The 17,790-nt window shown below is 42.4% G+C and overlaps 2 protein-coding genes across 3 annotated transcripts in view; both read left to right on the top strand.

Moving 5' to 3' along the window:
* The window catches only part of LOC129594421 (filamin-C-like), a 45,661-nt gene that overhangs the window by 19,124 nt on the left and 8,747 nt on the right, over nt 1-17,790 (top strand). The window contains exons 1-3 of one of the 2 annotated variants that reach the window (XM_055491107.1): nt 1,702-2,510; nt 4,957-5,067; nt 5,719-5,830. In XM_055491107.1, coding sequence (XP_055347082.1) covers nt 1,926-2,510; nt 4,957-5,067; nt 5,719-5,830 — 808 coding nt within the window. In that variant the 5' untranslated portion in view covers nt 1,702-1,925. Of the gene's footprint in view, nt 1-1,701; nt 2,511-4,956; nt 5,068-5,718; nt 5,831-17,790 lie in introns of those variants that run through there. The other variant, XM_055491108.1, reaches the window with a different exon arrangement.
* LOC129594422 (filamin-A-like) lies at nt 11,416-15,473 on the top strand. The gene is made up of 4 exons (XM_055491109.1): nt 11,416-11,533; nt 12,803-13,267; nt 14,030-14,416; nt 14,800-15,473. Exons 2-4 carry the CDS (start codon nt 13,216-13,218, stop codon nt 15,147-15,149), a joined length of 789 nt encoding a protein of 262 aa, XP_055347084.1. The 5' UTR covers nt 11,416-11,533; nt 12,803-13,215; the 3' UTR covers nt 15,150-15,473.

Genomic DNA, 17,790 nt, shown 5'->3' with positions numbered 1-17,790 from the left:
ATGGGCGTTGGGGATGTTATACGTCAGTTTGGCTTGCACGGTGTCGTTGACATCATGGAAGCAACGTACCACCGCTGAATTAGCCATGCCTCCACTCTGTCGATCAACAATTTACCTGATTTCGATCATCATATAATTTACCATAAAAAATTAACGTTCCTTCCATAAATCCACTCTTTTCCTGCTTAATCTACGTAATACATTTATGCACATAACTCGAATAAAGCAGTTTGTGAAAAATGGGAAGAAGACCGCACCATGGAGAATCCTCCGATCCACCGGTTGCCGGTAAGATTTAAATGCAGTTGATCGCCATTGGCCACAGCGAGAAGGTCAACCGTCACCGCATCACTGGCTGTGGCGATGCTGGCTAAGAATTCGCATGAAGCCGTTTGCCAGCACTGTGCCTGGAGACTGTGGCACACCGTGCCGCTGTTCTGACATGTTTGACTAACGCTGCTCAAAGATGACCCACATCCGGTGTTTTGGGCAGCCGCCGCATTGGCTGTCAAGATTAACAAAACAGGTGGCAAAACGTATGACTGCTTTATGAAACAGTTGATGGAAACGGAAGCACAAAAAACGTTCCCGGCAAGCGTGGGTTTTGCATAAAGAGATTGTAAAATGCTTGACTGAAATCATTATTATTGCGTTAGCAAGTGCATTGGCACTTAATGCTACGTACAACCATGAGACGTTTTAGAATGGTTCAGTTGTCTGCGTATACGATCATGAAGCCAAGAAGCGCCAAAGAAAAGAGCGATTATTATGGCGCGGTAAAACATGTAGCGCGACAACAATTATTTTGTATATTTTGTGTTTTTAAACAGCGCATTCAGTACATGACCTTTTGGCAACTTTATGCAAGAGTGAAACTATGTGCACATGTGCTAATATGATGACAACAACGCATTAAAACGCCCTTCTTGATCGGCATCTATAAGGTCATCTTTCCGTTAAAAGCCATTTTGTGAGTTGCTGGGAGGCACCGTCAAAGCTCCATTCAACCGCTGGACAAACAGTTAAAAGGCGTGACAATTTAATATTTAAATGTGCGCAATTAGGTAATTGACATTGTATTACAACCATTGTACAAATTGCATCTTTTTCCTTATGCTATTTGCAAAGTTGTTGACAGACATATAAAAGCGGAATGCAGGCCATTTGCCGGAATGGCAGATCACGGGAAGCTGACTTTGGCACCGGGAACGTCCGCTCTATCGTGCTGTGCGATGGCATCTGAAAAATAAAAAAAAGTTTCTTGCTGGCACGGTTTTCTTCGTAATACGCAACTGCAGCCCACTTTGTATCAGTGGTCCATTGGCTCCAATCAGAGTGACCGTCTGCGTCAGGTCAAATGCCTGCCCACTGATACCAAATCGTTTCTTCAGGATACCCACGCAGCGTATTTCGTTATTGGCAAATTGAGCGCTTTGAGGCCCATCTGGTAGAACATGGGAGTACCAAAGCGCACACATGTTCATAGATGCTACGTCGGCATGAATTTTTATGCTTTCCCTAAAGGATTGCTGCGGCGCGCCCGCGTGGTTCAGATCAGCCTCCGTCGATCAACCAGATGACATGCCTAGTACGTACCAAGACATAGCTACGTTGACTGACATAACAGACTAACATACAGAAGTATTGATTATTGCATTCCTACCAAGTACCAGCCATTCCATTGCAGTTTTACTGCTTCGCCGTTAATAATTAATTTATCTACTGTATTTCTTTGCTCTTTTGCTTTTTAGCTAGTACTGTAGTGCTTACTGCTTATGCTGAGTTATGTGCCTTATGGTTAGTCTGAGTTAATAGTATTAAATGAGCAACATGCCGCTCTATCTGCAGTTTCCTTGTGCCCTGAATTAACTTCATCAGTAAACATTAACTGCATATAGCCACTTAGGAAGGAGGACTATAATAATATGTTCGAAAACGATCTTGTATGGTGTTATGGCGCCGTGGACGTACAGGATGACGATGGATCATTCCGTCACGGCCTGATAGTTGATGTGGACGTAGCGAGAGGTTGTTTCATTGATTTTGGATATCCCGGCCACCATACTGAGCTAATCCCTTTTCATCGATGCTTTGGGAGAATTTCTCATTACCTTTTCGCCCCGGGCGACACGGTACAAATTTTGTGGCGGGGCTCAAACAGCGAGGCATTTCGCTGGTACCCGGCCACCGTTATCGCGGGATCGTATCATACTTTCGCTGTTGTCGAGGCTCAAAGACAAGGCAAAATCGTGAAGGAAGTGGCAAGACGCATGTGGATCATGCCTTCTGGAGAACGACCATCTTTCGAGCTAAACAGTTACAAGCGACTTAGTATGCCGCTGAGTTGGATAACTGCAGTTCTTGCCAAGGCGCGCAGCAAGCAAGACTTCTGGTGGTGGAATCGTGAGCATGGGCACAGTTTCAACACAATATTCGTTAAGGTTGAAAGCAGAAAGCTTCTCTATATTGCACAAGGGGATGAATCACGTCGGTGGAACTTTTGGGGATTGGTAAGAGTACATTAATAGCGTAAAAGGTCGTTCATGCAAGACCATGGGACGTTGGGACCATGGGATGTGCTTAATTGCAAGACGCATCAATGCATTTCCCTTTCCGCATTTAGTTTTTTCCGTCCAGTAAAAAACTTTAACATATGATAACGTGGAGACACGAGTAAAATTGAAAATGGCTTAACGCATCAGTCCCTGCTACGTAGGATTACTAGGATAACTAAAATTTGCCGTCCGGGCCCGTCCCTGCTACGTAGGATAACTTAAACTACGTACAGGTAGGGTAACTACAATGTAAATACTTGGATTTTGAACTTCTTTGGTGGTCTTTCTATGACAAATTTGGTTTGAAAACTGGACTTAGTTGTGTGGCTATTAAGGCGAGATTCCAGCGGTTGTTTTTTAAACTCAGCAAATTTTTTTCTTGAATGATAATGACATATTCTGATAGAGGAGACTTAATTTTTTACAATTAGCTAAAAGCCCCAAAATCAATAACCGCTGGAAATCTGGCCTTAATTGTGTGGCTATTACTGGATAGATAACGTTATATTGATTTCACTGAGCATGTTTCTGCGGTCAATTGTAATTCTAATAATCGTTAATTTCACGTCATACGGTGGGGAAGCAAACGTTTAAATGCATTCAGGTGTAGTGATTGGTGTACCAAAAGTTTCATTATAAACCGATCTTCAGATTTGGTACGTAAATGCATGTTAATATAAAGATCGTTGTTACACCGAACCAGAGCTGCACAATTTTTTTTCAAATTTTGAAATGAATTTAAAAATTTTTAAATTCATCTTAAAATTCTTCTGTATTTGCGTTTACGAGCAAAATTTGTTTTAACAATGGGGCTACCCTATCTGTCTTTAATAAGTATCGTCATGTAAGTACAAACTGAGTACTAAAAAGGCAAGATTTATAACGAAAACACTTCTGCAATGCTATCCTGCTCGGGGATTGTACCCATAACACATATCGCGTTTCCCCGTTGCATTTGGATAGATAACCACTGTCTAAAAAACTCTTTCGCCCGTTTCTGGCCTGTATTATTATTATTTTATTATTATTCATCGTGGAGCAGGTAGCCCATTTCCGGCTAGGGTGACATTCTAGCTGGGGTTTTAAACCTGGCCAAATAGCAAATTCGAAAAGTACGAGTGCAGATAGACAGAAAAGATTCCTTAAACAAAATCGACACGGTTCAAAGCTTGCTTAAAAGCACCAATAGTACGAATATCGAACAAATCAGAAGAAACAGAATCAACAAAAAATGTCCACAATTTATTAAGTTTCCAAGCAAAGATCGTCTCGCCAACTTTCTTCTTTGCTTCGTAGCAGTGGCCATACCGTTCCCGACCTTGTGCACTAGGTGTTTAGTCCGGTCACTCCATGGGCCGTAACTTTCGAACTGTGGGAACGAGGAAAACCGCTAGCAGTGGATGTGACGTGCGTTGATACATCTTCGTATACTGAGCGCACCTATGCTAACGTTGGTGCTGCAGCCGAGCAAGCGGAAAGGAGGAAGCTGGCAAAACACGCCTGGATGCAATCGAGATATAATTTCACCGCTGCAGCGTGCAAAACTGAAAGATCGGTTTATAACGTAACTTTTGGTACACCTCGATGCATTTAAAAATTTTGGAATATTTTCTTGCAGCCATAACTCACGAACCTGTTACGTGCACAAACGGTTTTTACGCCCATGTACACAAATCATCTGGCTAAACAATGTCATAAAGCAATGCAAAACAGCATTTGGGAATGCGCGACAGCGAAAAGCTCCCGTGAATGTGCACGAATTTGGTGGTATGTACCGGGCCAAATCCCTTAATTAAGCTAACAAGCCTAAGAAACTTATAAGAACCGCAAATAACAATGCATAAACAGTGATCAAACCGCATGCACCATGTTCAGCTTCCATGTTCGGTTCTATCCGTAACCAGCCTCTATGGTACTACGGTGCTGTCGATATAATAAACGGTGACCAGTTTGCTGAACAGCTTGAACCATGAAGTATACCTATCTACCAAAAAACGTAGCTGTACTAAGGTACAGCTACGCTGGGTAAACGCAAGGCAGGGTAAACGTGGTTTGGTAACTTTGGTTTGATTGTTTGTTTAATGGGCTTAACGCCTACAACAATCAGGCGTAGTCTGCATGAGATTGTAGACACACGTTCAAGATAAGTTGCCACAATTATGGGCAGCTATAGTCTGTAACAATTCAAGCACAATAAGTCATTTGTACTACGGTAAGTAACGCAAAAATCAAAAACGAGATCGCAGAAGCATCCACCCATTGTATTTGAATCAGTACACCCATTGCGGCACGAAACATTGGTCGGCCAAATTTCACGTCGCACGTGCTATATAATTCTGACGTTAGCTTTAAAATACGATGCCGATGCACACTGCAGACGCTTTAAATTTTGTTTTATAAGGTCGAAGTATTTCGGATAATGGCTAAACGGACAACAACCTATGAACTGCGTAATGGGAAGAGGTATTTAGAAAGAGAACGCGACAAGCCCATTGCTTTCAAATCCTTTCTGGTAAGAAGTCACATTTTAGTAATCAAAATACTATCGGAATCGGGCATTTCGGGTATTTACGAGGTAGAATCGGATATGTAGAAATGCGCGCATACTACAAAAACTGATAGTACTTGTTTACTAAATCATAAATGGCCTGCGCTACAGACTATAGCCCTGCCGGGCCAAGTTAGGACGCAGTACATAGTTGCGTAAAATGAAATGGACGTATTTTCTATGCCCTTTCGGTTGTTTTCAAAGCTTTCCTCGGGTAACTCACATGTCAGGTCACTGCCGGGTTCATTAGCAACAAATCTTTTTATCTTTATTTATATCAGCAAGGGTCAGGGAGTGATTAAGGAGATGGGGTGGCGGTCATTTTTAAGGGGCTTATGTATACCCGTCTCTGCCCGTAGCATGTCCATTTTGCTTGACCTGACCCATGACCTTCATTTTGCTTCCCGACAGTTTAATGACTGATATATTGCTGATCAATAAACCTGCTGACCGAGAGTTTGCTGGCCAACAGTTCGACTTCCTACAAGCAGCTCTGATTGGTGTCGCAGCTTGGCCCTGCTTGGCCCGGCAGCGCTGTATATGCCCAGTGTCCTACCATACTTCAGTAAAAAATCGATCGGATGAAATGATCGTTTTATCTTTTATTTTTATTAGGCTACCATATCCACAACACTGTATCAGCATCAACCGTGTATAAATACTTGTATTCCAGTGGAAGTCTTCCATCGGATATTTTCCTTTCTGGAATTTCAGGACGAACTGAATTGTCGTAAAGTGTGTAAATTCTGGCGCATCATTTTAACAACCGCTCCCGCTGGTTTGCGGATGGAATTTAATCTGCAGAAATATGGGAATGACCAGCTGGCTTTAGCTTTTGACGAAAATATTAACCGATTTACAAAACAATTATACTATCGGGTAGTGGCTGGCACTCTTCCCGCTCCAGCTTTGTTGGGCCTTATTACCGCAGGTTTTGGACACCGCAATATCTGGACTTACGTACTAACATTTTTTTAAGCAAGTGTGTCATCAACACAAATCAAAACGAGCAAATGCAATCTGCAAGGCAGTTTCTGGAAAATAATTGTCAACCGATGACCGACGAAGGCATTCGAACGTTGCAAAGCCAACTAGACGCTCATCCTGTACCAAAAAGGATCTTGATACAATTACTGACGCAGTGGCAAGCAGGAGATGCACGATTCACTGGCAAAATGGATGACCCGTTAGCTCAGGTACCATGCCATTCCCTGCGAAACTTAACTTTGTTTGCATTGATGTGGTACTTGGACAGCCGCTCTGAAAAAAATCTTCTCCATCAGTACTGAAGAATGACCTTGTAAACTTGGGGAGCACGTCAAATCTTTAACCTCCGTTTTCCTTCCAAACAATTTGCTGACCGGTATACTGCTACCTGCTAACATGTGAATAACACAAACTGCTGACCGACAGAGTACTGACCGGCATTTCGCTTTTCGACGATTTTATTGCCCGACGTTTTCCAGGAATTATTTTTTACCGATCCCTTGTTTTCGGTCTGGTTTCTAGGTCCCTTATCCTTTTTAGGGATATTTTCTTCTGTTCCTTGGCATTTTGGGTGTTTTTTTTTTGTTTTCTGATGTTCTTTTGTGCGTCTTGTAATAATGGAAATGTTTTGTCCTTGCAACGAGGCAATATGTGTAACCACAAGAAGTGATAACATAAAAAAGGTTAAAGTTTATCAGGTATGCGAAAACATGGAAGTTAAGCGGAGTCCAAAAGAAAACGCGAATCACTGGCACATGCAAAGGTAGAAAGGAATAGGTACTAGACTGCGATTACAATAAGTCGCTTAGTCGATACTGTTGCGGAAAAAGGCGAGAGGCGATCGCCTTGGGGCCGCTGCATAAAACCAAAACCAACGTACGTTATCACATAGTTATCAAAATTTTAAAAGTTTTCGAAAGGAAACCGTGATCGTGATGAAATAGGTAAGTAATTGAAATTGGGTGTGACTATTGTCACCCCCTGCGCCCCCTTTCGGCTATTGTCACCTCCCTTTTATAAAACTAGAACGAACACCGCCTTTGACTGCCCCCGCACCACTTTTTGGATATTGCCGCTACTTTCTTCTTACCATTTCTTTGTAGAAATTATTTTACTTAATCTGCCACCAGTGGCTCTTTTTGAATTCAGTTACGCCAGGCGGTCGAAACCGAACCCAATACTGGTTGTAATAAGAAATTCACTTTGTTCCTGCAACGTGGCATTGGGGCGCTGCAGTCGCGTAGCGACATTGATCAAGTTTTTATCAGTAATACTGACTTGTGAGTATTTTAACCAACAACTCAAAATACATAGTTGTATGATGCATACGTACTTCGGCTCGTAGGCATAACAGTGATATTATAGTTTCTATGGTTTGAACTCAGTGTTACGTCTACTGGCGCTTCTTCCAATGAAATGGCGTGCAAACCGTTACGTACTGTACGTATTTTCGTATTTACGATCCAATGGTGTGCTAGAATTTTTCCTGATTTACTACATCAAAAAACCAGCTCTGCGTTATTAGAAAGCGACGCTAAAAGCCAAAAGACTGCTTTACTCTCGACATTAAAACACTTACCTTAGAACGAAATGACACTGCAAACAGAAATGTGATAAAATACTATGTAAAAAGCAGTCTTGTTATACAAAGTTGTAGGAAGAGGAATAAGCACCTCTGGGCTATCCCAATTACGGACGCTGTAATTTTAACAGTTTTGAGATTTTCTTTTCTAATAAGCTTCTGAAGAGCTTCTTTCTTACTAACTGAAACCGCATGTGTAAATAAAAATGACCTTTCACAACATGGACTTCCGTGTTAAAACGCACAACAGAACTGAATTACTGCTCCCACAATTTCAGATGTAACACGGAAGCGCAGACCCGTCGTGTCAACTGTCAAGTCTTTATTATCAAATAAACCTTTTTACATCTCCTTTCGGCACCACCACCCTTTATTTACATATGTTCCCACTATCTCTTACTCCCATTCCCACCTCTTACGTATATTATTCATAAAATACTGGTTGTTACAGAAATCTTTTTTTAGAAATTTGAGCATCATTACATTTATCCATTACCATTAGAAACGTAAAGGTAAAGCCGCTAATATTTACCGATGTGAATAAGTGCTATGCAGATAAGCCTAAGAACTTCGTGGCACAATTAAGGTCGGATATCTCCTCTGATCACGGGGGGAAAGTGGTCAGAATAGCCGAAGGAGGTGCCAGGGTGGTGGGAATAGCCATTTTCTTTTGGGTTTTAAAAAACGGCTACGTGACAAGTCGTCGCGAGACAGTTCGTCGCGGGACATTTCGTCGGCGACACTTCGTTTAGAGGACTTCTGGTCGTGGGACAACTCGTATGTGGACGTTCCGTTTTACGGACATTTCGTTTTCGGATGTTTCGTTAACGCGACAATTGGTAGCAAACTACTCGTTGCCAGGCTAGGACATTTCGGCGCACGGACTTTTCGTTGATGGACTTTTCGTTGTGTGAAATTTTGTTATTTTCAAGCCGAAGTTAATGACAAATCAGAACCGCCAAGAAGAAAGTCTTAATAAAATATAAAAACAAAACCGAAGTAGATACAGTTAATAAAAATCGTGGAAGGAGTTTAACCAACCGCGATCGTTATTGCTCAAAATTACAAAAACTAAGGCATGCAAAAGTTTAATTAACCACACCACAGTTCGACACATTCAAGATTTAGCAAACAAAAACATCTTGCTTATGCTAATGAAAATATGCGTAACTGACCGCTCACACACTCAATTCCAGGTCTGCCGCAGTGTTTCGCAAGAATCCGACCTTTTCCTGGTTGTTATAGTCGTTGACGATGTTGGCAAGGCGGTCAACCTGGAACTGTAACCTTTAGCTGAAAAATTGAGGAAATATTTGTTTACGAGCGGCTGATTCTGAAACTTTGGTTTTGCCACTGAAAAACTGATTTTTAAAGGAACAGATCATGACTTCTCTGGCATTACAACCAGAAGGCAGAAGGGGAAAAGTATTGTCATCCTTCAAACACGGAGACAATTGAAAATCACTGACATTTACGTGCGATCTGTGTCAGTGTAGCCCAGAAACTATTTTATTCATGCAGTTTCTGTAGTGGTCAAAATGTACTGCGTGATGGAAACTGGGACACCCTTTATCACTGTCTTGAAGTGAGAAAGTGATTCTGCGTTTAACGATGTCTGCTGTGCACACGTATGAATAATGATAGACTGTACAGTGTGCAGAGAAGCTTGTTCCTTGCTAAATGTTCCAACCTAAATTAATAATGGCAATCAAGTCTCTCTTGCTTTCCTCTCTGTTAATCGTGCACAAACTTCAAATACACACAATTATTATAATATAATTGTTGCTGGTTTGCCATAATGCACAATTTTCTAATATTTTAACTGCAGAAACCACAAAAATATTGAATCTTAACATACAGTATTTGTAATAGTGTTTCTGTATAACACAGAGCAGTTTTTAGATTTTACTGCATGTTTTACACGCAAGTACCTAATTGAATAACTGGGTAAGTTTGCTCAATATCTACTAGTACTAATAATCGAAATAATATAATGTTTTCGAAATTTTTAAAAATAAGGAGTTATTCCATATGCTGGGCTTGTCTAAATGAGATAAATTTTGAGTGAAACGGCGGCATATTCAAGCTAAAATTAAAAATTTTCAATTAAAAAAATTGCGAATCCAATTGTCCTGACGACGAAATGTCTGAACTCGAGTTGTCCGTGTAACCACATGTCTGATTGCCAGATGTCTCAAGACGAAAAGTCTAGCGACGACAAGTCCTTAAATGAACTGTCCCCGCGACCTAAAATGGCCGAAAAAGTGTCCCGCGACGAGATTTTATGCGACGACTTGGTCGGTAACGTTTAAAAAACAGTCTCGACTATCGCCTCCGCGTTTCCTGTAATCGTGATCAAAGTTATGAAATCCGAAGATTTTCTAAAAATTTGGTTTTTGTCGCTATAATTTCTGGATGATATTCGGTGAAAATAATAAAAAATTCCCACGAATTCTGTGGTAGTCAATCCGGTCACTCACCCAAAGGAGGCTGAGGCGGAACTGGTCTGACAAGAGAGGTGGAATTACCCCCGTGTAGTACATATTCAGCTGAGTTTCTGTGCAACAGAAAGGTCACTACGTTTCCTAGCATTTCTCTTCGCTGAATAGTGGCAGTAGCTCGGTCAAGGACTTTCTTCATAGCTTTATTCGCAAAAGGTAATTCGTAAACCTTCTTGATTAACTGCTAAACAAATGTCCCCCTCAAGCGTAGTCGACACTAAGAATGCATTTGGCAAAAGTGCGCAGATTCGAGACTTCAGTCCATGGATGAGGGCGTTTGCCGTGCTAAAAATATATCGGTGTGCCATATACCAGGAGGTGGACCTACCTATGATGAACTACATAGATCACGTCGCGCAGATATAAGCGGGGAAAGGAACTGCTGTTGACCAGTGGCTTGATTATGACCGACAGTTCCGTTTAGTCGTTTGACGAAATCCAAATGATGTCATGCAGTGGTAGCGCAGAAATGACGACGCTTATACCAAGTATTTGATGCAACCACTTGGGCATGACGCTGGTCATCACACAGGCGGTGTAGGCAGAAATACTGAGGTCCAGTGTTATAACTGCTGGAAATTCGGACACATCAGGCCTGAATGTCCGCTATTGCAAAGTAGTACCAGCAATCGTCGCTCATCGTGGGTAGGTCAGTTGGTTCTCAGCCTCCCCGCAGGTAGCGGGGGAGCCAAAGATGACGAAGTGTGCCACCTATGGAACAAAGGTCACTGCACAGCCGCGGGTCGGTTCTGTGGATATGGTAGCCAACACTGTTGTGCCATCTGTGGTCAACGCGAACACCACGATGTTTAGTGCAAGTCGAAAGCAAGTCACAGTGCACAGTAACATCATCACACCTTTGAAAGCTGAAGCTTTGCACATTACCTTAGGGAACACTCCGATCAGGATACTGTAACTTTATTGGTCAAATCAAACTCGCAATACACAAATTAAAAAAAAACACGCTAAGATATTAACAGAAAAATTTCGTTCGGCTTATCCGCCCTTCCATCGTCCCCAGCACTGACGCCGCATTTCCTCGTTGAATTTCCATGGACAAACGCTGCCGCAGAAATTCGTGCGAGCTTGTTTCTCCGGTGTGCATTCTTTTTTGCCCTGCTCTTTGATGATTGTGATCGCCGACGGTCCTCACGGGCCCAGCGTTTCGAAAGCGATCGGAACAAATAGGTAGGATTATGTTTCATATAAATTAAATATTCTACGATCACCTTCGATACGTCGGAAGCCTGTCCAGGGAAACTGTCGGCGGAAGTCCGCGGGCCCAGTGGACTGGTCCCCGTTAAGGTGGAGAACGTCGGCAAGGACCGGGTCAAAGTCAGTTTCACCGCAATTGCCGAAGGTAAGCACAACGACAGCGACAAAAGTTTTAGGGAATAAAACTAGAATTTACTAAGAAAATCAAATGATATAATTAATACAGTAGATGAACAAATATTTAAACAGCTATTTTAACCGTAATATAAATTACTGCGGTATGAACTACTACAGATTGCAGATCTGTATAGTCTGGCATAAATTGCACCCACTGCAATATGTAGCTTGTTTATCCGATATGAAAAGCTTTGAAAAGCAACATGGTTCAGAAATATCACCAATTTTACTCTTGTTATGTATCTGCTGGCCCAAAGATTTGCTGTGAAAAGCTACTGTTTTTGGGTCCCAAAAACAGTAGAAATTGGACTTAATGTTCGGATAGCTCCATGATAGAGCTCGAGTACTTAATTTTATTGGGTTTTTCCATGTTCTACGCTTTGGACAGCGTTGACGGAGCATTTAACAATTCTAGCCGGTAGTAACAGCAAAAATTTAAAAATTTTCCAAAAATTTAGAAATATAAAACTTTATTAGAAAAACATTTATTTTTAAAATAAAGTTTGATGGTTTCTTAGAGTTTGCAAATTAAGCGAGGACAGATAGCAAAGTTTTATTATCGATTTGGAACTGGGGTTTTCCACAGTCAGCCATTGTACTACGTTTGTGCGTTCAAAAAGAATTATTTCGGTTTTCTAGTCAGGTGATAATCAGTATCAGGCATCCTGGAATCGAAAAAGAAACTAAAATACTGACGCAGTAGGCGTAGTATGCCCATACTTTGTACGTACGTCGTAGTTCACGTACGATTTACCTGTTCTTATCTAAAGCTTTTGATCGCTAATTCCATCAGCGATTCTGTTTGTGTGATTAGTCTTGTCGGAGTCTGACTTGAGAGTTTGAGTGTGAGTTTGGTCTTGGCAGATCTGTATGCGGTGTGTGCAGGTTTGATGGTGTTGGCTGGAGAGTCTGTATGCAGTGTGTGCAGTCTTCAGATTATGATTAAAGGTTAGGAGATCCTGAGTTACCTTCTTGTGGCGAAAGCATTAGTGTGTACCTGCAGGAAGTCACATTTGAATCTGGATGAACATCATCCAGATACTGGTTGTGAGCGTAGGAGTTAGGAGCAGATCACCGTTCAGAACAGAGATTCCCACTCTACCGACTGTGTGTGGTTGGTCATCTAGTACGGTAGATGTAGTGCATCTTCCGTATAGCATGTCAATACGCAGAAAATAATAAAATTCGCTTCTGAATTAAAATACGTGCGTTTGAGAGTAAAACTGCCACACTATAGGTCATCACGATATCCACGTGTGGTGGTCGGAGCAGCCCATCCCGCACTCCCCGTTCCCCGGCTGGGCCGAGCCGGCCCTCATCCCCATCGACGCCGGCCGGGTGCGGCTGCGCGATCGCGGTCTGACGGAGGCCAAAGTGCGCGAGGAAGCCGAGTTCATCATCGACGGCTAGGAGGCCGGACCCGGCGAACCGGAAGTCCACATCAGCGGCATCAAAGCCGACATCCCGGTGACGCTGCAGCATCTGGGCAGTAACGTCTACAAAGCGACGTACACGGCGCAGCACAGCGGCTCCTACGTCCTCAACGTCAAATGGAGCGGGGACACGGTGAAAGGGTGCCCGTACAAACTGACGGTGGCGTCCGCCGGGGATGCCAGTAAGGTGGTGGTCAGTGGGGATATCAAGAGCGGGATGATCGGCAAGGATATCAAGAGTATGATCGATACGCGACGCGCCGGACCAGGTAAGTCCGAAAAGTATCCTCGTGTTACATTCCCGGCAGAATAATAATATGCGATTTAAAAATTATGCCACGTATAAAAATTATCATTATGGGGGGTGTTAAATTATCATTATGGGGGGTGTCAGTTATCATTATCGTGGTGGCAGTATGAATTGTGCCACAATATTGTGCCGAGAGAGGTTGATCGCAGAACAGTGGAAATTGGTAGCCCTTTGCGTATTGTAATCGTTGTAACAACAAGTGAAGAGCAGTGTACCGCGTGGCGCTTAAGAAACATATTTTTTTGCTGCTGAAGCGGAAGGCCGTATTGTAGATTTTTTCTTATGAAAAGTTTTGCTACAATATACAAACGTACATACTATGTGATAAAATATAATAATCGTTGTAATACACTGTACACATAAATAAATGCGGCAGTATTACAGCTTAATATGCTGTATATGAGTAGCTGCTTTAATGGTACGTCAAACAAAAGCAAACCATCCGCCTGATGTAAAAAAAGTTTATTTTAATTTCTTCATTTATTTTTTGTATGTTTTTATAACGATTTAATATAGCCGTAACCAAACCATTAAAATTGCCACCGAAGAATTGTCTAGTTTGCACTGTTTTACGATTTTCCTTATTAGACAAAATAATATGGCACAACCGATTATTCTATACGCGTCCTTTACACATTCAAGATTCGGCAGTGTGTTCCCAAACCATTATAAGCACAGATAATGAAGTCTAGTGGATGTTAATTATGTAATAATTCTGCAGGCGAACTGTCCGTACACTGTATGGGTCCGCATAAAGAGGCGTTCTGTGAGCTGTATGACCACCGGGACGGAACGTACACACTGCGAATCAAACCAGCCGAAGCCGGTCAACATTTGCTCACCATCAAGTACAACGGAGAACACGTGCCCAGGACGCTGTCAACGGTTAGCTCCATCATCGCATTGATTATTACAATGTTTTCTGTGTTTCTGTTTATAGGAAGTCCATTTGCCATTAAAATTGCCGGTACACCCGATCCCAGCAAGGTGCGCGTGTACGGTCCGGGGGTGAATCACGATGTGCTGGCCAGTTATCAGAGCCGGTTCATGTGCGAGACCAAAGGTGCCGGTGCTGGGCAATTAACCGTGCGCGTGCGCGGGCCCAAAGGTACGTTTTACAATCAGTTTTTACTGGCTTCCAACTCTGCGGATGACTTATCAGAAGTAAGTTATAAATTTCCTAAAAATAGTATAAAAATTCCCAAAAACAATAAAACTAGGTATAAGAAAGGACAAAAAATGATTTGAAAATAAAAAAGTTATTTTTAAGCGAAAAACTGTTTAAATTACAATAATGATTGATTGGTTGAATGGTAATTGAGTATAATTTAAAAGAATAATCTAAAAGTAATTATAAAATAAAATAATTTTTAATTTAAAAATAATTGTAAAATTTCTATTTAATATATTAAAATAAGAATACAATTTATAATATTTTTTTACCTTGTAAATAAAGCCATAAAAATTATAATTTATTTTTTGGTCTTGTAGGCGCCTTCCGCGTGGAGATGCAGCGCGAGAGTCAGAAGGACCGCACCATCCTGTGCAAGTACGACCCCACCGAGCCCGGCGACTACCGCATCGAAGTGAAATGGTCCGGCGAGCACGTGCCCGGCTCGCCCTTCAACATCTGGATCTTCGACACGGAGGAGGAGCTCAACCGTTTCCTGCGCACCGGCGAAATCCCCCGTCCCTCTAGTCCCTCGGCCGGCTACGTGCACGGCGGCGGCCCCATGCCGGAGTACACGTACGGCAACGCCAGCGGCGTCTACGTCGCCTCCCCGCCGCCGCCGGCGGCTACCTCCTATTCGCAGTGGCGTCGTGGATCCGCCGATATCTGAGACGAATGCAAGAGAATGCAAGAGATTCTAGAGAGATTTTATGTTGTTTTGTGACGCGCGCGCCATGCTTTTCAAAGGGATCTTTTGTCCCCCGCGATGGTGTGTTATATATAGACTGTGATGTGTGCCCCCTTCTCCCTGTTATTATCTTTTTGTTGAGCTCTGGCTTGATTTGTGGTTCAGAGACTAGAATTATTATTCCGCAAAGTTCCTGCTTATTCAGTTAATCCCCGATTTTGCCTGCAGTTTGGAGGTGTAATCTTGTTTTTATCCGGTGGTGTGCGCTATGTACCCGGCTGTTCAGAGTTCAAACCCGAAAATATTTCTAATTGTCAGTAAAGCTGATAACGCATAAACCGGCATCTCGTGTATATTTTTAAACACGTCTCTATCACAAGTAAAATTTGCCAATTTCTCATCCGGTGACCTTTTTCGCCAAGCTTCCTATGCCGTAAAAACCATATAAACTCATAATTACACAGGTGTCTGGTAGCCTGTTTTCCGATAAAAGCATACCATCCGCTGGAGTAAAAGTTGTATTTTAACTGATATTCTTTATACGATTGCATAACGATTAAGACCCGAACCAAACCATTGATAATACTCACGAAGAAGTGTCTGGTTTCCACTGTTCTACGATTTTCCTTGTTAGACAAAATATTATGGCATAATCGACAGTGATGCGATACTTTGAAAAGTGTGTAATTCATTGCAAGAGTACAGAAATATTAGATAACTATTATTTTATACAAGAGGCTTTTCCGTATGCGCTTCGTCTTTATATAGTCAAGATACAGTCACACCATTATAAGCTGCGCGAAAACAGGGTCGGGTAGATTTGTAAGCAGACAGCAAATGCAAAAACACGGAGCAGATAGATAGCAGACACTGTCCACGCCAAAAGCCGCAGACGGGTGGTCATGTGCTTTAACTGGCTGTCGAGTGGAATTGCTTCCGGATGCATTTATTAAAACTTGGTTTTCTGTTTCAATATGGCTGGATCCCGATCATGCATGGAAACGGTATCTGCAAGGTCCCTGATTCGTGGCCACAGCAAAACACGGACAGCATTCAACACCGCTTACTGTTTCGTAACGGCCCGTGGCGGCAATTAAAGTCACCGGCTGACTAAGGTCAAACGCTTGACGCTGGATGGTGAATTTCTTGTGCAGCTTGACGACGCAGTGGAGTTCGTTGTTCACGTAGGAAGCCGATTGGACATTTAGCGGTGCTTGCTATAAGATGTACTAAAGCGTCTATATTACCAAATTAAGTAACGGCAAGCCTAAAACTAACACAAGGCTATAGCGGGTAAAAACAACACTCTCGGGTTGCACTGCACAGATACGTGCCGTTAACGACGCACGATTCTTACATCAACAGTCTGCCATCCAATATTAAGATGGGCGTTGGGGATGTTATACGTCAGTTTGGCTTGCACGGTGTCGTTGACATCATGGAAGCAACGTACCACCGCTGAATTAGCCATGCCTCCACTCTGTCGATCAACAATTTACCTGATTTCGATCATCATATAATTTACCATAAAAAATTAACGTTCCTTCCATAAATCCACTCTTTTCCTGCTTAATCTACGTAATACATTTATGCACATAACTCGAATAAAGCAGTTTGTGAAAAATGGGAAGAAGACCGCACCATGGAGAATCCCACTCCGATCCACCGGTTGCCGGTAAGATTTAAATGCAGTTGATCGCCATTGGCCACAGCGAGAAGGTCAACCGTCACCGCATCACTGGCTGTGGCGATGCTGGCTAAGAATTCGCATGAAGCCGTTTGCCAGCACTGTGCCTGGAGACTGTGGCACACCGTGCCGCTGTTCTGACATGTTTGACTAACGCTGCTCAAAGATGACCCACATCCGGTGTTTTGGGCAGCCGCCGCATTGGCTGTCAAGATTAACAAAACAGGTGGCAAAACGTATGACTGCTTTATGAAACAGTTGATGGAAACGGAAGCACAAAAAACGTTCCCGGCAAGCGTGGGTTTTTGCATAAAGAGATTGTAAAATGCTTGACTGAAATCATTATTATTGCGTTAGCAAGTGCATTGGCACTTAATGCTACGTACAACCATGAGACGTTTTAGAATGGTTCAGTTGTCTGCGTATACGATCATGAAGCCAAGAAGCGCCAAAGAAAAGAGCGATTATTATGGCGCGGTAAAACATGTAGCGCGACAACAATTATTTTGTATATTTTGTGTTTTTAAACAGCGCATTCAGTACATGACCTTTTGGCAACTTTATGCAAGAGTGAAACTATGTGCACATGTGCTAATATGATGACAACAACGCATTAAAACGCCCTTCTTGATCGGCATCTATAAGGTCATCTTTCCGTTAAAAGCCATTTTGTGAGTTGGGTTCGGGAGGCACCGTCAAAGCTCCATTCAACCGCTGGACAAACAGTTAAAAGGCGTGACAATTTAATATTTAAATGTGCGCAATTAGGTAATTGACATTGTATTACAACCATTGTACAAATTGCATCTTTTTCCTTATGCTATTTGCAAAGTTGTTGACAGACATATAAAAGCGGAATGCAGGCCATTTGCCGGAATGGCAGATCACGGGAAGCTGACTTTGGCACCGGGAACGTCCGCTCTATCGTGCTGTGCG

Source organism: Paramacrobiotus metropolitanus, unplaced genomic scaffold (genome assembly GCF_019649055.1).
Source record: "Paramacrobiotus metropolitanus isolate TYO unplaced genomic scaffold, Prichtersi_v1.0 Parri_scaffold0000068, whole genome shotgun sequence".
In the NCBI taxonomy this organism is placed as follows: domain Eukaryota; kingdom Metazoa; phylum Tardigrada; class Eutardigrada; order Parachela; family Macrobiotidae; genus Paramacrobiotus; species Paramacrobiotus metropolitanus.
The sequence above is the reverse complement of the archived record's forward strand: the minus strand, read 5'-3'. Positions and strand labels throughout refer to the sequence as shown.